The sequence below is a fragment of the Rhipicephalus microplus genome, chromosome 9 (assembly GCF_043290135.1).
Source record: "Rhipicephalus microplus isolate Deutch F79 chromosome 9, USDA_Rmic, whole genome shotgun sequence".
In the NCBI taxonomy this organism is placed as follows: Eukaryota; Metazoa; Arthropoda; class Arachnida; order Ixodida; family Ixodidae; genus Rhipicephalus; species Rhipicephalus microplus.
This window is the reverse complement of record NC_134708.1, coordinates 92013853-92036348: the sequence shown is the minus strand read 5'-3', so window position 1 is coordinate 92036348 and position 22496 is coordinate 92013853. Positions and strand designations below refer to the sequence as shown.

The 22496-nt window shown below is 44.2% G+C and overlaps 1 protein-coding gene across 1 annotated transcript in view; it reads right to left on the bottom strand.

The window, feature by feature from the left end:
- The window catches only part of LOC142772007 (uncharacterized), a 105579-nt gene that overhangs the window by 23058 nt on the left and 60025 nt on the right, over positions 1 to 22496 (bottom strand). Inside the window, exon 4 of the mRNA XM_075874075.1 lies at positions 9063 to 9146. Within this exon, the coding sequence (XP_075730190.1) occupies positions 9063 to 9146 (84 nt within the window). The remainder of the gene's footprint in view (positions 1 to 9062; positions 9147 to 22496) is intronic.

Sequence of the window (22496 nt, the reverse complement as noted above, 5' to 3'; positions counted from 1 at the left end):
ATTAATTTCGTCTTGATTTAAATTATATGACACCCTTTGCCCTCGTTTGTTTCCTGGCCCACTCTGCTCCCTCATCACCTCTTAAGTTTACACTATCACTTTTAATTTCGTCATTTGGGGCGTCCTCAATTTATTTTTGATCCTCTTGTAAGCCTCCAGGCTTCTGCTTCGCAGGTAAGTGGCGGTAAGATGCAGCGACAATATGCGTTCTCCTTGGGTGATAGGGCTAGACTACAATTATAATTTGACAATGCTTGCCAAATGTGCTCCACCCATCCTTATCCCTTGTTATTTCAACATCTTGGTATGGCTTCGCAGTTACTGCCTTTTCTAAGTAGACATATGTGGCGGGGCTGCACCCCTAAATGTTGTGTAATTCTGCACCGTGCCCTTGCGGAATCCCAATTCTCTTTGACATACATTTTCTTAAAAGGAGTGTGCACTCCCCAACATCCAAAACATTTTCTGGGTGTTACTTTTTTATGATCCTGTGCCCGACTATGCCAGACTGTTTTCCCGTTGCTGCATAATTTACTTATTTTCGGTGGCACTGTTGTCCGACAAGTTTGTTATTGCATGAACAATTGCCCCACTTCATTCTGCTGAAGCACGTCGTGTATGAGGGTAGCGACTCTGCCTGCAGTCTCTACCATAGAATAATGAGGTGTCCTTGAGCGAAACATAAAAAGTCCTATAATCCTATAAGTCATATAAACCAAATCTTAGAGATAGTGAGGTGTTTCCACAAGACTACGTGGTTTGTCGCAAAGATCAGCCGCGCATCGCAGGGGGAATTTTTCTGCTTGTTCATACGACACTGCAGTCCCGAGCTCTAGATGTACGCCAAAAAGCTATCGAGACAGTCTGGTTCAAAATCGTGTTGCCTAATAATTCTAGTTTGATTGTTGGCTCGGTTTACTGTGCGCTGAACTCTGATCCGAGCGCAGTTTGTGCCTTGTCTGAGATTATCTCAGAAGTGTCTGCTAGAAGGATATTGTTCGGTGGTAATTTTAATCTGCCGGACTTGTGCTGACAGGATGATTTTGCGACATTGTTGTTCGTTGTGTTGTGAACTTTGAAGTGACAAAGGTTGGAGACACATATGGTCTAGTACAATACGTAAGAGAACCAACACGTGGAGGTGATATCCTAGATTTGTTGTTTTCAAGGGCATCTAATGTATTAAGCTCTATAGCAGTCCTGCTAGGAATTAGCGACCATTCGGCTGCTATTGCGACTGTCAAAACCAAAATTGCACAATTCAGTTTTTTGAAAGTAGAGACATAATCTTTTATGATAAACGGAATTATGAAGGTATCAACCAAAAACTGCTTCAATACCTACCAACGTTTGAATGCTTAGCGGGTGACTGTAAAATTAATAAACTGTGGAATACGTTTAAAGCGAAATTGGTTGAGCTTGTGAAGGAACATATACCACACGTACATTTTCCGAAGCTTAAAAAACAAAAAAAAACCTTGGGTAACATCATCTAATATACGAATTATACAAAAAAGAAAACGAATGTTTACGAAGTATGAGAAAACGAAGAGCAAAGCTCATTATGAGAGATCGGCACAAATAATGCTTGATTACAAGATCACTACTAAGATCGCAAAAGAAAATTATTTCAAGGGACTAAATGGAAGGTTGATAACCAATCCTCAGGATTTTTGGAAGTATTTAAAGGGGTGCGCATCAAGTGATTTGGGCAGTCCAGAAATCATTTGCAATAACCAAATCGTAACGAACGACGAAGCAAAGGCAACATATTTAAAGGACTTCTTTCATTCAGTATTTCTTCCAGTGAAACCCGACACTATAACGACAGCTGCTAGCAATGTGTCGCCTATGACGCAGGTGGAACTTGGCGTGTCTGGTATCAAAAAGTTATTGAAGCGATTGGACGAAACCAAGGCAGTTGGCCTTGACAGTAATTCACCTCGCGTGTTAAAGCACTGCGCTGCGACCGCGTTCCTTTATCTTTTCGTTATCTTTACGCAGTCGCTTCATGCTAGTGAATCGCCTTACGACTGGAAGATAGCCCTCGTTGCGCCCATTCATACAGGGGGCTCAGAAAAAGATGTGCAGAATTATAGGCCCGTCTCTCTGACATGTATTGTATGCAAATTAATGAAGCATATAACTTACTCAGCCATCAAGAGTCACCTCACCGAGAACAATATTTTAATTAAAGTACATCATGGTTTTCGCAAGGGCTTCTCTTGCACTACACAACATGTAAAATTCTATCATCATTTAGGAAGTGAAATTGATGCTGAGGGCCAGATATATTGTTTGTTTTTTAGATTTTCGAGAAGCTTTCGACACGGTTACGTATTCGCTTCTTATTAGCAAACTACAGCAAATAGGTATACATAGAGATGTTGTCAAACGGATTGAAAATTTCTTATCGCAGCGCAGGCAGTGTGTTTATTATTGGCAAAAAATCGAGTTACGCAAACGTCACCCCAGGAGTTCCTCAAGGTTCTGTATTGGGACCTATATTATTTTTGATATACATAAATGATATAAATTTAGGTATTACGTCCTCCTTGCGTCTGTTCGCAGATGACTGCGTGGTGTACCGAAGTATATCTTACGACGAAGATGCGACAGCATTACAGGGAGACTTGAAGAGAATATATGATTGGTGTAAACTGTAGAACATGTGTTTAAAGGCGAAAAAGTGCGTTCATATGTGTTTTACAAGAAATGAAAAAAAAAACAAATAAGAAATAACTATTCCTTAAATAAACAAGTGCTTACTACAGATAATGTTTCTAAGTACCTAGGCGCAGACTTTTCTGCTGTCAGCTCATGGAAGGAGCACATCATCGAGACAGCTGGTAAGGCTGGGCGGGCGCTAAACTTTGTTCAACGAAACCTAAGATGTCGCGAAGTTGGATTAAAACGGAGTGCATTCACTACACGTTTCACACCTATATTAGAGTAGGCCTGCGAACTATTGGATTCATGGGAAGCCAGTCTTATTTCTCAAATAGAAGGTATCCAAAACAGGGTGGCCAAGTACGTACTGGGCAGGTACCGTAGAGTGGACAGTGTCACAGGATAAAAAAAATAATAGAATTGGGAATTGTCTTCACGAAGACAGAAGTTAAGGGTAACACTGATTTTTTTTTCAAATATAAAAGAACATTGTAGGCATAAACAAAGATAACTATTTAAATACAACTTTTTATGTTTCTATGCGTAATGATCACAAACACAAAATCCATGAATACCGGCCCAGAACATGCATGTTTGCGAATTATTTTTTTCCGAAGTAAGTAGCCGAATGGAACAAGATCTCTGAAGAACAAGTCTGTTGTGTAAATGAAGATCTGCTTGTATCTCTGTTGTAAACCCCCCCTGCTGTAACGCCCAAGGGCGATGCGGGGTAATTTTTGAATAAAGAATAAAGAAAGAAATATTGTCGGGCCGATGGGCCCTCATCTGTAGCACGCACGGTGGAAACAAGGCGATAAGAGCACATGCATGAGACTAGCGTCAGCATCCAAGATAAACTACAGGGGGCGGAAAAGTGGCTAGCAGATAAAAATTGGCTCTGTATCTGCATGTAATCAGCAAATGTCGTCGAAAGACGATAGTATTGCGTGTGGAGAGTGTGAACAATTTATTTGATGTTCTGCGCAAGAAAATATGTGAATGGTATTTCGGAGGTGCTGGGTTAAAGTGCCTCGAGCGTGCAGCGGAGGCGAGCGACTGCATCAAGTCACGTCACACGTGACATGAGCGCCACCTGGCAGTGTTCTTGGAAAACGAAGCGCGTGGATATGTGATGGTTGTGCGCGCCCGTCTCAGAGGTGATAAGGTGTAGAACGCAAGGCGACGGGCAGGTGTCACCACCATGTAGTCTTAGCAAAGCGTTGAAAACACTTGCCGTTTCATGCAAGCGTTTCATGGTCAGAACAGCGTTATAAAGTCTATGATCCTTAAAAGTTCTCATGTATGCCTTTTCTAGAAAAAAATGCACATAAATAATATTGACTCGCTGTTACGGTGCCTCAGATATGCGCAATAATTGCTTTTGAATAGACAAGCGCAAAAGTATGAACGCTGAACCTTGAGCAATATTGGTGGGTACTGCGGATGGGGTCAGCTGTTGGAAGTATCGTTTGGTCACTTTGGTGCCGTTTGAGGTAACATTAAGAGTGGACAAACAGACAAATGTACAGACAGACAGACAGACAGACAGACAGACAGACAGGCAGGCAGGCAGGCAGGCAGGCATGCAGGCAGGCAGGCAGGCAGGCAGGCAGACAGACAGGCAGACAAAAATTTTTTCGTCGAAGGTCCCCAAGAAAGACTATCGTCTTTAAAAGAGGTTCAACACGAGCCCGAGGACTTTCGAGGGGCAGGTCAGCGATGGGATGCAGTGTCAGTCATGCTAGGCGCGAAGAGTCCTTTCTCCGTGCATGCTACAGAGAGGAAACCACGCTTGTTTGGGGGCGTCAGCTAGCGCCTGTCGATAGCTCGTGTTCAATGACGAGTCGCGTGTTAGTTCGACTTTCTGCTGTTATGCTTCGCGCCGGATTTCCTGCCGTTATGTTCCACGCCGTATGTTCCATTGACCGCCTGTCTGCGGGGTTTATTCGTTCTGGGTTTTTGGTCCTCCTTTGTGCGCTTGTGCTGTGTTGTACGGTCTGGAAGGTCAGTTTTGATCCTTTTATGCCACAAATTAAAGGCGGTTCTTATTCTGGCTCGGCTAATTTCCGGCAAATTTCGGCTCACTGACCAATGTGAGTGAAAGTGGGGCCTTCAATATAAATACTGTGCTTTATAAAAAGCAGCTTACCTTATGAAAAACAGCTTACATTTAAGGCAGCTTGACAATGGCCCCACAGCTGCCTTTACTGCTCACCTATTTCCCTAGCACACAACCTCTATATTTAATCAACTGTCATTGATATATGATTGATTGTTATGTGGGTTTTAACGTCCCAAAACCACCACAAGAATATGAGAGACGCCGTAGTGGAGGGCTCCAGAAATTTCGACCACCGGGTGTTCTTTAACGTGCACCCAAATCTGAGCCCACGGGCCTACAACGTATCCGCCTTCATCGAAAATGCAGACGCCACAGTGGAGATTAGATCCCGCTACCTGCGGATCAGCAGCCGAGTACCTTAGCCGCTATACCACCACGGCGGGGCTCAATCAACTGCCAATGTGATATTGATATCAAAGATAGGAAACGTTAATTTTCCAAATTGCTGCTTTCTCAGATTTCACATTCAAGCACAACACAAATCAAACCCAGCAGCACGCTTTTATAACTCTGTCTGTCTGTCTGTCTGTCTGTCTGTCTGTCTGTCTGTCTGTCAGTCAGTCTGTCTGTCTGTCTGTCCGTACGTCCGTCCGTCCGTCTGTCTGTCTTGCCACCTACGTCTGGAGGCTCGCGTAACTCGTTAATTTGGAGTTAACCATGAATTGTATGGGAGGCTAAGATGGCCGAATAATTATCACTTGCTGCTCAAGACATCAAGAATGTGACAGTACCGTCGTTTACGTCACAAACCCTTTCCAACAGACAAGAATGGCTTAATTGTTTGAAATAAGAGCATTATACGTATACGCGCACAGGATAGACAGGAAAGAGCACTTGTCTTGGTCTATCCAGTCCACGTCTACGTAGTGCGCTCTTCTCTCAAACAACCTTGAATCACCTACTCACCCAATCAACTGATTTGACATGGGGCACAGTGCAGTATGCAACGGGCTGGTATGTGATGAAATACGTGAGTGTGTGCCAGAGGTGATTGACACTTTGACACACGAGCGTTAGGAAACAGCTGACATCGGCAGCATCGACCCCACAAATTCAAAATAAAAAATTTAGGGTCCCTGCAAAAATCAAACCCCCGTAATCTGTATTCTTCGGTGCAATCGATTATTTTATTACAGAATCATTCCATGTCTTCAAACTGCATTTTAATGTGGAACCTAATGTTCGGTAAACGTCAGTCAATTGGGGTTGCAGGGCTTGCTATCAAACTCTGAATATTATGTATATACTGCTACGACAAAACCGTCACGTCTGCTTCAACTCCAATGTAGTGAAAAGCCATTCGCCAAAGTTACCGTATGTAGGAGTGTCCATTGCTATCATCCTCATGAAGATAGGCGCCTAATATCACTTTAACGCTTCTGATGTTTCTAATACCCATCTTGCTTATGACATAATTACGCAAATGTAAACAACTGGCCATAGAAACATGCGACTGTTCAACATGTATGTGTGCACTTTTTACGAATAGCCACCAGCATGTATAAGATTTAGAAAAGCGTCTCTGGCCTAAAAAAGAACAACTCGTGTGCTTTTTGTGCGTTTCAATGCCAGCAGCGAATGACGCGCTCTTCGAGAGCTGGCTACACCATGTATTAATAAAAGACCCCTGCACCTATGAAGTCTCATAGGAACCTCGTGGAGATGCTAAGTAGACTTCACGGATTTGTCAGATCTCTCTAGGAAGTCGCCAATTAAGTCCTGTCTCCGCCGTATCAGGAGATTACCTCCCGAATTACACGACGAGGATTGCGCCACTTCAACGCGTATGACGAGCGTTTGGGTTCAAACAGCTTCAGCTGGCAGAAAAACTGCGATTCCGAGTGAGTATTTAATAGAGTGTCCACGGGTTCCGATGACGTCCCACGGCATGGAGCGCGAAGACGTCGATGATTGTATGGTCGATTACAAATTCGTAGCCGCCTTTAACCGATGGGGCGGCATGACAAGGCTATGGCGTGTTTACTTCTACTTGGGCCACGGGGAGTATACCTGGCTTCAGAATCGCGAGGATCCCCTTACGTCATGGTCCGACTTTTGTCGTAGGCTTCTGGAGGCTTCACCAATACACCAGTGACGATGATCTAAAACGAGCCACATAGGCAATTAAGGCTTGTGTGTATTATAAGAGGATGAACGGCGCCTCTAAGTACATCGTGTTTCTGCAGACAGCATAACGGCTCCTCTTCGAGTAACCGTCATAGCAGGAGTCACATGCTGCAGCTTGGTCGATGACGAAGCGGTGGCCGAAACTAACTTAGAGCAACCACCTAAAATAAGGCATTTATCTAGCTAGAGGTGTGGTAAATCTTTGCTGTGGCCAATTGCCATTGCCTGTTACCAACTGTAGCAACGAGCATCGACTCCTGTTTAGCGGCATATCCACCGCTTTTGCCATGGAAGGAGAAAATCTTAGCAACTAATTTACGTTGCAAGGAGTGGAAACTACACTCAGCCATATCAACATCGATCCTGCGCTAGCTCTTGTTCAAATTCAGGTCCTGTTGTGCTACGACCTCAAGGGTGTGCCAGCCATCCGTCACTTGGCACAGTCTAATTACGTGTGACTACGCACGCCAGATCAACCAGCACTCTTACTGCGTGTAGACAAAGGAAAGCAAACCGATACGTACAGAAGTCCAACACATGCTTGACTATAGTCATCGAACCATCCAAGAGTTCGTGGTCGTATCCGGGTGTTCTTGTAGAAAGACCAAACACTATGCTTCTACGTCGACTATCGAAAGCTTAACAACCTGACTAAAGAATACATGTATCCGTTACCACGTATGATCAAATAAATAGACAAGCTTCACCATACCCACTTATTTCTCTTCGCTTGATCTGATAACAGGTACTGGTAAATTGAGGTAGATGAGCGAGACTGCGAGAAAGCAGCTTTTCCGACTCCAGATCACCTCTACCAATTTAGAGTGCTCCTTCTGAACTTTATGTTCAGCGCCGGTACCTTTACAGCAACTGTCCTCACGGGACTGGAGTTTGAACCTTCACTTGTGTACCTCGGCGATGTGGTGTTTTTTTATGCAGCATTCGAGGAACATCTTCGCCGCCTCTAGAGTGTGCTACATTGAATCCAATCGGCATACCTCACACTCAAGCCAGCGAAATGCTGCTCCAGTAATGAGGACCTTAAGTTCCTTAGGCATGATTAGACAGCCAATCTGCAGGTTGCACAATGTTCTGCAGTACCTAATGTGTCAAAAGTTTCCCTGTCTTTGTTTTTTAGCAGCACTTAAATAGTTCTAATTTGATTGCATTTATTCGGAAGACCTCTGACCATGTTTATCATTATTTGTCACAAATGCACGTAAACTATATGGCTTGGACCAAACGTAGCGAAAAAAGGCTTATCATCTGATTCATAAGACCACCACACCGGAGCAGAAAATAAGTTAGGACAAAGCAAAAGCTACAGCTGCTTTGTACTGACAAACGAAAAGAACCAAGAAAGCGAATTACTTAATAAAAAACTCCAAACTAAGTGGAATAATTTAATCGTACTATTGCGCTCACTGTCGTGAGCACTGAAACACAAGAACATTAGCACTGAAGCAGCATTTATCATGAGACGAGATGCTGAGGCACCGACACTTGCGAATGAGCGTTTTTCGCTTTATAAGCTGTAAGGCGTGCCACCGCAGTTAACATAAACACTGTAACTCGTCATACTGTGCTATGAACACTGAAACTTACTGAAGTAATTCTGCACAACAGCTTTACTGTGATGACAGAGTATGCGCCCCCATGTACCCGATAGCATGGTTTGTAATATTTGGTCACACTTTTATAAAGATACAATCCCGGCGCGTAAGACCGTGCAACGCTTGTAATCCACCCAGGTACGTATGTAGTTTAAGCTTGTGTCCTTTCAATTTCTACATACTTCTTGCGCGCTAGTTTCGGTGCACACATATCGAAACTCATAATTCATCGTTCCTATCTTTTTGATTTCGAGTTGATGTAATAATAAGGAATTTTTCTAAGGCGCTCAACTTCTGAAAAACAGAAGACACGGATGATTGATGTCTGTACGGGAACACGAACTCTATGAAACAGGTGGATAGTGAATGGCGTCACTGAGAATTTGATTGTATGGAAAGCTTATGTCAACAGTGGCGGGTTGGGGCAGTGATTGGCGGAGGCAGAGCTTCTCTTTGTTCTTAAGTTGCAACTTACTACAGTGAATAGTGACATCTCTTTTTCAGTGTAAGAGTGAACTAAGAACACTTACAATCACTTAGTGACTGGACTTTGAAAATTGCGCAGGAACGGTCAAGTGCCATGAAGAGTAAAGTTTCAGTTCTTGCGAAGGTGTCTGCAAAAGAAACAAAGGAGACGAATAACGTTTGCAGCTGTTCTAAGCGATCAGTAGAGTGCACGAATGGCATAGGAAAGTTCATCACTGTAACATCAATGCTGAATCCTTTTTTCTAAATGAAAAACTTGGAGGTTTTAAGATTCTCTCAAGCGTGAAAGCTGAGTCTTCACAAAAGCAAACTATGCAACACTGAAGTTGGAGGCTGATTCAGTTTATTGACGCTCGAGTGTTCAGCCATTGATATCTTGCTGACAATCTCTCTGCTCAAAGCATTGATCACTGATTAATACGTTTTATTTCAATAAAAGAGTCGACACCCTGAACGCATAGCTGCTGCTATTGCACCAACTATATAAATATTTTTTGAAGGAACGACTCATTGACTACGATTTACACACCTGACAATACACTTCGAGCAGAGTGACGTGTCTGAGTTTAAAACACTGCGAAAGATTCAATGGATCTATGAGGGAATGTTTGTGTACCATGTGCCGCAACGTGAAGTAAGCATGGTCGTTTTGTCAATAAACACTGCACAGGAATAGAGATCATGCAATCAGAAATCCGTAACCGAAAATTGCATTAATATACCTGACGTTTCCAAGCCGAACCAGCTTCTTCCTCGGAGTTGAGAAAGCCAGAGCTGTGCGACGCTTCTATTCGCTTGCTCGCCTAGCGTGAGAGGTTCACCGTGACCCGTAGATAAAACGTGATAGTATAGAGGGAGGGTAATGTCGCAGTGGAGCGCTTGATATTCCCAACGGAGCGCTTGATGTCCTCCGTTGTCTCCTGAATGTACCAGGAGTTGAGATGAAGTCGCAGGCGTGTGCACCTTTCTTTTTTCAGAATCACTGCGTTATCCGGGTGGATGTGGTAGTCAAAGCGCTCGCAATGTCTTGCTACGAAAAAGAAAAGAACACATGACGGTGACTCCTCCTCAAATCCTGCCACATCAAGCAGACACTGGGGAACACGAACCACTCAACTGAGGCATTAGCATCCCTTTATGACCATGGTTTGCGATGGGTCGCAGCGAACCTTTCACGCAAGGCGAGCAAGTGCATATAAGCGCCGCACATCTCTGGCTTTCTGACCCCTGAGGAAGAAGGTAGTCTGGCATCAAAACGCCGGGTTTCTGTATACAAATATAGGTTGGAGTTATCTAATTACCTCAGTCCTTTGCCGACCAGGCAGACTTCTGCGAAATGCTCACCTTTGATAGGAATGGAGATGTACGTCCAACAAGTGATTACTTTTCACTGACCAACACGTGCTCTCAGATAATGCTCGCTAGCTATCGGTAATAGAGGATAAAGTGTGTTGCCTGTTATCTCGTGTATGCTGAATATACCTATCGCAGATATGTGCTCACTCGTAATAGTTTACTCTTCCTACTGTGGTATAGTTATCGACTAATGCCTGATACTTACACCAGTGGAATCTCATATTGGCTCGTACAGGCTTAAACTTCCACGTGTTGACTTCGCGTCAGCTAGATTTGCCAAATTGTTAGTGTTCGTTCGTCCATCCTTTCGTAATATTATTGGGCGTTCGGTCTCGCCCACTAGTAGAAGCGATAATTGTGTATTCCTTGTAGGCAACCACGTATCTTCGTGATACAGTTTACGCATTTATATATGACTGTTTCGCTTCTGTACTAGGACTGTGGTGTACTCCACAGGACTTCGCAGAAGGACACTGCTCACGACACTGATGACAAGGCCCCAAAGTGCGCTATATCACTGAACAGAACAAACCCCTGCTTTTGAGCCTGTGTTCCCTAGTTTTGTCGGAATATAGCCTTAAATACTAGCAAAACAGTCAATGGGACGTTTTGTTGGTACGCAAAAGGTTCCTTTACCTCGTAACGTTTGACTCAGAACCATTTAGTGTAGAATACGAAGTCCCGCTCACTGAGTTACAAGCTGCGTATGTTATCAATGGTGCCAACACTGCTAATCGGCACCTACATCAAAAGTTTGTGAAAAAACTATGTGAGTTGGTGATGATTTCCCAACAAAGTTACCGTTTTTAGTGTCATTGTTCAGACTTCGTATCACTTTCACTGTAGCCAGCGTGTTGCAACTCACATTAAGCGCGGCTGTACGTATTCATTCCCGCCGTATGCCACCTAACATAGAATTCCGTAGTTGGCGGTTAACTGCGGGAAAATATTGAGTGTTATATTTCAAACACTTTAAAGCAAACTTCTCTAACATCACGAAGCTCGCAGCTAATATTATATTTTACCATGCACGACTTCGAACACGCATTATAAACGTGTGATGTTAATAGCGGCGTGTTTTGCTATCGCATTAGTCATTTCTCTGCCTCTTTTCTATATCAGTTTACTTGAGCACCTGTCAATAACTCAAGTGTTTTGCTGCCGAGATTGCCTAAACACGTTATAAGCTGAAACGGTCTGCTGGCACATTTTTGTTCCGAATTTGTTGGTTTGAAATGAGGCTCCTAGTGAGCACGTCAGTGTGGAGTTTCTAGCCTGTGCGAAAACTGCTCTAGTGGTGACCAGTAGTACTATGTGCTTAGTAAAAAAAATATATGTTAGCGGGTGTGATGTATTGCAGAAAAACCTATTATTTTAATGGAAAAGAACAATGCTATTGTGGAAAAAACACGTAGTTCAAGTCAGTGGGTGGGCACTAAAATGTACACAAATTGCACCACACTGAGTGGACGGAAAATTCCTTGGATCAGTCTTCGTTGACTTCAGTCAAGCCTTTGATTCTATCGATCATGCTATTCTTTTAAACAAGCTTTCTTCAGAGCGTCATTATATGGTGTCTTAACAACAAGCTTCTTATTAATCCCCATAAGACAAAATTTGTTATTTTCAGTTCTAGGTCAAAAAAGCGAGATAACGCACTCCTGGTGTATGTTAATAACCGTGAAATATTTCCTTCTGAAAAATGCACATTTCTCGGTGTAGAACTTGATTGTTTTTTTTAACTTCAGCCATCATATTGAGTTAATAAAAATAAAAACCGCCTATGGTATTGGTGTTCTGATCAGGGCCTGCCAATTTTTTGCACTTCGTACCCTATCTGCTCTCTATTTCGCCTTCCTTCATAGTCATTTCCACTACTGTATTGAATCTTGGGGACTCACATATTAAATTTGTGTAAGCCCATTAGCTCATATTCAAAATCAGGCTCTCCGCATAATAACGCACAGTGATTATCATGCCCATTCTGCTCCACTATTTTCTTCACTAAATATTCTTCCTATTGCAATTATGATCGCCTTTAACTTAGCTGTAATTCCCTACCGCCTGGTACCTAATCCGGATCTTTTATGTATTGTAGGCAATAAAATTACCACTTCCCCAAGCACTTACGTTTCTCCTCTCAAAACCATATCTTATTGCCCAAGGCGCGCACTAATTACGGACTAAAAACAGTGAGCTTCTTCGCCATCAAGATATGGAACACTCTGCCTTTAGAGACTAAAACCTCTCCCTCGTTAAATGCATTTAAACATTCAGTTCACCTTTATTTGAATCTTTCTTTATACTTCTGACTTATGTGTAGTTCCTGTCGTTGCCTTTTTTTTGTCAAGCATTTTCATGTTTTTTATCCATTTCTATTAATTTCTTCTGAAATGTTTTTTTAGTGTTATTCCTTGCGATTGCTTTGTTTGCACTGTATTAGCTTCACTTTTTTAATTCTCTTTTCTATGTACTTGAATGACAAATATTCTCTATAGTAATGCATACCATAATGCCTCTTTTACTAGATTGTACGCATATTCATGCTTCTTCTACGCGATCTTGCTCATTGTTTTTACTTTTTCTTGGTGTATTTTATAACAAGAGGTCCCGTTGCAGTGTTTACACTAAGGGACATCATTCTGTATACCTCTCCCCATATGTAACTCCCCACCCAATTACGCTCAATAAACTGAAACTGAAACTTCTCAAATTGAAGCCATCTCTGGACAGGCTATTGTCAACTGGGCGCTACTACACGTTTGTCGCATGTGTTTTCATTTAATATTTTACGGGACTTTTAACAACGAGCAAAACTATTTTATCATTCTGTGATACGCTTAAAAAACACCGGCTTGTATTCACGTGAGCAGTCAGCTTTTATATCAAAATATATGACGCTAATTATGCACGAAACCACGTTTTTTTGCATAGTAGACTTCACGCAATCAGGATTTCAAACATTTGTTGTATCCCCTGCGTGTTCTCGGCACAATATTTGGGGTCAGTTCAGCAGCAGTATTCAGTCATCTTTATGTACTTGCATTTCTTTTGTTGCGACCATTTGAGCACCGTTTTTAGCTTGCCGAAAAGCTCCAGTTCGGCATAAAAAATCTAATTTACTGAGAAATGCTTCTCTTTTGTTTGTTTACATGTCAAATAGGATTATGCTCGTTTGGCTGGAGAATATATGTTGTGGTCATTTGTTGTCTACATCTGCGTATAGGTAGGAAAATCAGAGGCTGTTCATTTCGAATTAACTATCTGCTGGAAATATTGGGAGTTCAAATAAACCGCCTTTCTATGAACTAGCTTTCGTTATAACAGTCTTCAGCAAAGTTAGGCTTACGGGTTATCGGAAAAGCATAATCACCGGTTGATTACCTTACGATACATCTACGGGAAAAGGCAGCTCTCAAATAAAGTCTGTATGCGCAGTAACAATGAATGTATATCGATGGCTTTTTAAATTTATTACTGTATGAGACTGTCAAAGTTTGCGCAATGTCAAAGTTTTTCTGATTTCGAGTGGTTGCACTCCTACTTTGACGTTTACTCTCAATCCACGAGTGGCACGCTCCTGTTTTGTGAACTAATTAGCTACTTTTATGCGTTTCTTACGTTGAGTATATACGTCGCTGGTGGTTCGAGAGCACAAAAAGTCAAGTGAAAAGTTTTTAACGGCTAAATATTAGATTGACGCCTCATTAAAACTATGGGTAATAGTTATAGGTCCTCAGTAGAGAGTCAGATATATGTACTAGTAGTTACTTACACGACTAGCCTAATAGCGTTGAATAGTGGGTAAAATGGTAAGGAGCGAATTATTTCTTATACTAAAAGTGGCAAAAGGCAATAAAATTTGTGCAAACACAATAACGTGTTTGCATCACTCATCGTTAAGCGTCAGCTTGAATTGAGAAATATCCGCACACAAGAACATGTCCACGTGACACACTCAACTTCGAGCGAGACAGGAGGAAGTTAGGAGAGAATAAACGCGTGAGAAGTACAGTTGTCCAGAGCACTAAGCCGCCCTAAGCTTGCCGGATCAAATGTTTGAAACCACGCTGGTTTAATTTTTTTCTGTTTCTTAACCAAAAACGAACGTTTACCCTATTGCAAAAACCAGCGCCACTGGGTACCAGCGTCCAGTGCCATGCCTGATTATGGGCCCAGTATGGCGCTGGTACCACTGCCTCCCAGCACAGGTACTGGGACGCTGCCACTCCAGCGTCCCAGTACTCTGCGCAAAATGGCTTCACAGGGTTGAAACATGGATGTCCAATTGCCCTAAATAAATAAATAAATATATAAATGAAACAACGCGCAATCAAAAATTCACAACAAAAATAAAAAAATAAAATTAGAAAAATAAAACTCCGCTTGACGGGATTTAAACTCGGTACCTTCTGATCTCCAACTGAGTACGCTACCACTACGCCACGCCAGAACGTGCTTGTGGGGTTGTAAAACGACTATTTATCCGAAGAACCCGCCGTTCTACTTTATGTTTACAAGTCGCACAGTCAACACTGACACGATATTCCTTTCCAAATAGCAATTGCGTCTTGATTCGACAGTGACAACCGCCATCCGGGCCCCGAATGACGTGCAGATAATAGCAAGAGCGAAAGGTTTCCGAAGCATCTACATCTTAACTCTGAAAAATCTCAAATCGACTAGAGGAGCAGCCACAGATTGTCAGCTGTTGCTGCCGATAGTTTTTTTTTCTTTTGGCAGTCAATTCTAGCCCTTGCTACTGGTCAACAAGTACAGATGATTTACATATCTTGCTTGGTAGATATCTACGCACACTAGATAATATTGAGTATTTTTTTTCGCGCAACGACCATGTAGCACTACACATCTGGCGTGCCAGATTACATATTTGCAGTTATGTCGATACCTGCAACTAAAAAACCGCCAAAGAAATCGACTAATGCAATCCGCTAAAAAAGTATGCCAATATGTTAGCTCACTAACAGGTACGAAATTATGAACTCAAAATTATGAACTCAAAAGTCAGAGAAGTACCGGCTCCTGCACTCAGAAGGAAGCTTTCGGTGACAGCCTACGTTGTTGAAAGCACGACACTTCGATCATTGCCGCTCTTTGTGCGGGCAACGCACACGCAGATAAATGGTTGATTAGGCTCAGGAATCTCTGAACTGTTCTTCACAGTCATTCTTTTTAGAATTGTGCATTTTTATGTAAAAAGCGGCCGCAGTAGGTACACCAACGCGGGCGGCACGATAGTCCTCACTGGGACGGGGCACTAGGTAAGGCTGCTTTCGAAGCAGCTGAGTTGCGATGCTTGAAGTTTTTCTATTTGAGCTTCGCAATGTTTCCAACTGTTACCTAAACTGTACCTGAAGTAAGTGGAAGGTCAATCGATGCAAGAAATGAATTTACGGAGTGGCGATGGCGAGCGACAGCCGTTTTTTAGGCCTCTGCTGGCAGTATACAGCGGGCGTGCCAGTGTACAGATATATGCAGTTATATCAATACCAACAATTAAAAAATAACACCCATAGAAATACTAATGCAATTCGCTGAAAACGTATGCCAGGGAGTCAGTTCACGAAGGCGTACCAAATTACCAACTGAAAATTGCGTGTTGTTAGATATCAGTCGGTGAAGTACCGGCTAAGTGCGGCCGGCAGTTTTCGGTGACGGCCTGCGTAGCTGAAAGCGCGACGTTCGATCGTCAGCGCTCCTCGTGCGAACATCGACACAAGACAAAATAGTGATTTATGTTCATGGATGTCTAAACTATACTTTACAGTTATTCCCACACTTTAATGTTGTGTGCACACGAAGCGACAAGCGCCGGTATATATATACCAACGCGGCTGGCCCGACAGGTTTAATGCTCGCTGGGCCGGACACTAAGTAAGACCACTCTCGACGCGTTGAGTTGGTATGGTTGAAGATTCTGCACTTGAGCTTCGGAACATTTTCAAATCTTACCTGAAGTAAGTAGAAGGATAAGCATGGCCAGACATACATTTATGCGGTGTGGCGCAAATCGAACGACAGCTTTCTTTTTCTCGCGTCCGCTGGGAAACCTTGCGAAGCAATAGAGAGAGCTCATTTACGTTTCGTCAACTTTGTGGCAAAAACAATTTTCTATTTCTGTTAGGAGTGGCGTGCAGCTCCAGGCTTACAAACACTGCAACTTGGAATTGTTACAGCAATACACGGATGATACGATTATGGCCAGTTTACGCGCGGACAGATGCAAAAATGGTGCATTATAATTGCTGCGATACGTACGTTCACCGCAAAAATTACGTATGTTTGGTATCTGTTAGGGTAGCATTTCTCCCTGCCGTCGAATCAAGCGTTTTATATTCAACGACACCGAAACAAAGCACGGCACACTCTATATGCACGCTGCAGCTTCGCTGGTAGAAACAGTGTGTGCTCCAGTATTCACCAGCGCTTGCCAGTGAAAGTTCCAGCGCTTCCAGCACTTCGCAGTGCGCACCAGCATCACAGATGTTGAGCTAGCGCCCCTACCAGTGTTACACAGCTTTTTCCCAGTGCGCCCCGCGAAGTGCCAGTGATTACAAGCGTGTACTAGTGTCTCCAGCGTGCACCAGTGTCAAAAAACGTACTGGCATCACGCTGCTTTTGCATTAGGGTAGGCAGTTAAGAAAAAGCTATGCGAACCATGATTCATGCAAAGTTGAGAGCTCCTAGGCTGCCAGACGGTATTCTACAGTGCTAAAAAACTGCCACAGAACTATCTACTAGGAGATTGTGTAGTAGCCTAGCATACAAAGACGACGTTTGGTTCGAACGCAGAAGCCCGATTCTTCTCAATTGCATATTAACATAAAAGGCGTGATGGAGGAATCGTTAAAAAAAGAACTCAGGGGTGCGGCCTCAATGGTGACCAACTGCCGGTAATGCCCTTTCTCACCAGAGCAGATTTGGTCCCCTCGGCGCAGTCCTTGGCCAATACATCAAATGACCACAACAATTACCCTTTGCTCGCAGTCGCCAGTGGCTGCTAAGCGACTATCGAAGGTGGCGGTCGGACTGGTGACACAATGGAGGGTGCGAAGAATTTCTGGATCTGGACAGGCCGCCATTGGAATCTGAATTTGACTGCATTCAACGCTAGAACGCAATCTAGTGAGGCTGAACTTGCTGTGCTATTTGAGGAATATAGGGTGTCAATTGGGATGTAGTACGGCTCCTTGAAGTATATGTGAGGCATATAGACTGCTGAATAACAGACACGTCCGATGCTACCATGGATTAGGTGGCAGAAAATCACTAGGGGTGGATGTTCTATCCACAAAATTATCGGTGGCAACATAGGGGAATACTGTACCAGTGTAAGTGTGGCAAGTATCATATTGCCACAGGCATGGAACGAGGTTGAGCCATGACAATGCGAGTATGTGCCATTTTGTGCAAAAGAAGAGGACTGTGGGTTGTGCTCGTGGTCTGACGTCCAGTGCTGCTGCTTCTGTGAACAGACGTTTCGGTCGTTCTGTAACCACGTGATATTTTCTGGTGCAGGTTTCGGGTAGTGTTGTATGCACTGCAATCAGCAGCAAGATCCCGACAGTAGTCGCGACTTAGAAGAACCAGCCGACCTACGGCGTAGCAGGCAACAACTGGGTCTGCCAACTGAATTTGGACCGGTTGCACAACTCGGCAATGCTATGGCTAGTGCAGGAACGCATACTTAAGAGACAACGATGCGGCCTCCTCCACGGTTCTTCAACGCCCCGCGAACCCCGTAGCCGTTCCACGGTGACCCTTACGAGGATGTCGACTACTGGCTTGACGACTACAACTGTTGCGCCAGCGTCAACGAGTGGAACGAGCAGCGAAAGCTTTGACATGTCTACTTTTTCTTCGAGGACTCGGCGTTCACTTGGTTTGAAAACCACGACGCCGCTATGACAAGCTGACCAAAGTTTTGCAACCAGTTGCGGAATACCTTCCGAAGCTCTGACCGAAAGGAGCAAGCGGAACAGCTCCTCAATTCCCGAATTCAGCGTCCGAACGAGAGAGTTGCCGTGTTCGTTGAGGACATGTGGCGGCTGTTCAGGCAATGTGACTACTCAATGACGAAAGAAAAGAAACTGCGTCTCCTTATGCGGGGAGTGAAAGAGCAGTTGTTAGCTGGAGTAGTGCGCAACTCTCCAAGCACTGTAGAGAATTTACTCTGCGTAGCCACGACGATGTGCAGAATGCTAAGGCAGCGTTAGTATCAGTATTGAGGGTCCTGGCAGTCTTTCGTTAGTGTCATCGGCCCTGCCAACACCTGACGTCATGGCTATAGGAGATTTGACAGAGCTCGTGCGCAGTATTGTGCACGAGGAGCTGCAAAAGCTGCACGCGGTGTCTTCTCAGCCCCATGTTGCTGCTCTAACGGATGTCATCCGCGAAGTGGTCTGGCAGCTGGTCTGGCCGCATTTGAGCAACATTTACAACGACTTCAGTTTGTCTTCGTCTCTATTCGATCCGCAGGCCTATCGCTAAAACCGGAGAAGTGTCATTTCGGTTACGAAGAACAAAAGTTCCTCGGCCACCTTGTCAGACACAATGGCATTCAACCAGACCCAGAAAAGACCATGGCTGTTGCTCTATTTCCTCCACCTACGAAGAAATGGGATTTAAGCCGATGTTTTGGTCTCTGCGCCTACTACAGGCACTTTATGCAGAGCTTCGCTAACATCTCTGAATCCCTTATGCGCTTAACGAAGTAGGATACTCCTTTTGTATGGGGTCCAGAGCAGAGAGCCACTTTTTTCAAGCTTCAACAGCAGCCTTCAGAGTGAACACTTACTAGGGCACTTCGATGAAGACGCCGCCACCGAACTTCACAGCGACGCAAGCAACATAAGTCTTGGTGCAGTGCTCGTCCAGTGGCAAGAGGGCGCCGACCGTTCCATTGCTGAGGCGCATTCTGTGATCTGCGGAAACTAACTACTCGACCCCAGAGAAGGTGCAAAAGAAAACTACCGATCGGCGAAGAATCCAGACCGAACGCCGTTTCTTGTTTCCAACTTCTTCTTCTTCTCTTGCAGTACTAGCCTGCACACGTTTATTTCTTTTCTTTTCCTACATACTCCCGCCCCCCCCCCCCCCTGTAGCGTCGCTCAATTCTAGCCTGTACAATTTCTGCACTGGTTTTCTGAAAAACTTCTCGTCTTGAGCTTTCACTCGACAAGCTCGTTATACCATCTTGTCCAGGGTAAACGTCTGTGATTCGCCCAAGGGGCCAAATTCCTCTGGAAATGCCAGGCTCTTTGATTTTAATCACGTCATTTACTCGGAGGCAGCTGCTGGACTGAGCTGGGTATAAGTGAATTGCCCGTAGTTCTAATAAATACTCTGTTTTCCATCGCATCCACATATGATCCATCATCTTCTGTCGGTATCTCAACTTTTTGCTGATGTCTCTTCTATTAGCTTGAGCACTGATGGCATCATAGTTATTCTTGCTCTCATCCGGAGGCGCTAACAATGACCGTCCAACAACAAAATGCGCTGGACATATCGGAGAGGGCTCTTTGACGTCTGTATACGTGAAGGTCAGCGGTCTTCAATTAACAACCGCTTCTACCTCAAGTAGCATTGTCTCAGCTTGTTCGCTGCTGAGCTTGCTCTTTCCCATCACCTTGCGCAACGATGACTTGACACATCCGGACAAGCCTCTCTCACCAAGCGCCCCACCACGGTGCACCGCGCACGATAAACTACCACTCTATGTGGTAGGTGAGCAGAAAAGATGCGAATGGAGAGCTGCGAAGGGAGAAAGATGCGAATGGAGATAAAAGATGTGAATGGAGTTCCCAAGGTGCCGTGACGCTCTCTTGAAGGCGAGAGCGTTATCCGAGTACATTGTTGCGGGTACTCCTCTGCGAGCAAGAAACCTCCGCAACGCTAGCAAGAAGGCGCTGGTCGAGATAGCACTCGCCAGTTAAAGGTGTACTGCTCTCGTCGTCGCACAGGTGAACAGCAAGATATAAGCTTTTGATTTTTCACCATGTAGCTTATGTTGTTTTTTATGTAGTTGACCTGCACAGTCCAATCCTACTACATCGAATGGTCGTAACGATAAAACACGGTCTTCAGGCATCGGCGCATATTGCACGTTCTCAGTTCCACATTGTATCTTCGGCAGAGAAAGCATTTGTTGATTCTTCGCTTGACTTCTTGTCGAGCTTGGATGATTCAATACCGCTGTCATATTTGCATCATAGTGCTTGCCACACCAGTATGCAAAGCTCTGCAGTGAGCCTCCATCACTACCAGAGACGTGAAAGGATGTCTCTGTGGCAGTATGACCGCATGTTTTTCGTCATATGTCGCATCCATTCTCTCGAGTCATCCGCCAAGCCGAAGCTGTCTGTTTTGGTCCAAGAAAGGGTGAAGATCGATCAGCATAGATTGTTTGGGGAGAGTGTGTCTAAGCTGCAGTCGTTCGACGTCATTCGCGAATACTTCCAGCTGAACATAATGGACCCAAAACGTTTCATACTTGCTTAGCTACCGTGCCGAAATTGGTTCGCTGAGTGAAGTTTGAAGTCCACGGCATCGATCGACAAAGCGAAAGATCCAAGTAGGGACGCGCAGGAGCCTCTGGAGGTCGCTATGCTTCCTTATATTGATCGCAGGGTGTAAGCTCCTGGATGACACTTGTAGAAATACATGTTGCATCTCAATCTCTGCCTCTTCGTTTATCGGTTTGTACTGGTTAGGTTCTGAAGGTCAGCTTGATTTTGGCCAGGACAACCAGTCAGGTCCATACCACGAATAGCGACATGCACGTAGAGTCCTTATCGGCATGCCTCTAGTCAGTACATCTGCCCAGTTGTCTTCACCCGGGCAGTAGCACCATAACGCTGTTTCTGTAACTTGCTTTATTTCAGTCACTCTGTGCTTTACAAATTGACTCCACTTGCTATAGTTTCCGCGGATCAAGCTCAGTGTGATCATGGAGTCAGTCGACATGACGCAATGAAAATGCTTGAAACCCTACGAGGAGCAAATGTAGTTTAGCAATGTGGCTCCCACTACCACGGCCATAAGCTCGAGGTTTGAAAGTGTTATTGTCTTAATAGGTGCCACTCTTGACTTTGCTACTATCAGAGAGGTAGCTTAGTTCCCATCTTCATCAAATGCTCACAAATTGGCACATGCTCCATAAGCCTCCAGGCTGGCACCGACGAAAATATGCGGATCAGCCTCTTCATGTGCTCCATGCAGTCCGTCTCACGCAATGCGGAATCTTTATGTGGCCGAGCTGTATTACAACTACACACCAGGCTGCCCACTGCTTCTTGATCTCTGTGGGCAATTTTTTATCCCAGCAATGACCTAAAACCAAAAGGCGTTGAAACAAAAGCTTCGCATTGATGGTGAATAGCGATAGAATGCCAAGCGGGTCATAAATTCGAGAAGCAACTTTAGTAGGGTACGTCTCGTGTCAAGCTGGCCAGCCACTAAATGCTGGGCTACAGACTTGGAAGCAAATTTGATGTAATCATTTTCTATATCCCATTGCATTTCCTAGACCGCAGCTGCTTCTGCGGATGCTCCTTCTACTTGCTTCTCCTGGTTGTCAAAATGTTCTTCAGCTGATGGTCATTGGTCTTCCACTTTCTGAGCTTCATGCCAGCATCTTTGATAAGTGCTTTCGACTGCTCATAGATGCGCCTACCTTCATGGAATGTGTCCGGACCCATCAATAACTCATCTACATAAAATGCCTTCTTTATAGTAAAAGCGAGCTCTTTCTCTTCACATCCGTTATCTAAGTGGTAGTGAATAGTTGCCATGAGAAAGAAAGAGCTTGACGTTGATCCACATGGTACCCGTGGCATGCGGCATTCGACGAGCTTACGGTGTTGGCTTACGGAAATAGAGTCAAACCAGAAAAACCGCAAAGCATTTCGGTCAGTATCCTGTATCTCAAATATTAAGAATGCCTTTTCGATGTCGGAATTGATGGCGACAGGGTACCACCGAAAACGAAGAAGGACTTGCAGCAATTCTCGATTGAGGTTCACTCCTTCATCGAAGCAGTTTTTAAAGGATGGTACACCTTGGGTGTGTAACAATGCGTCGAACACTACACGCAGTTT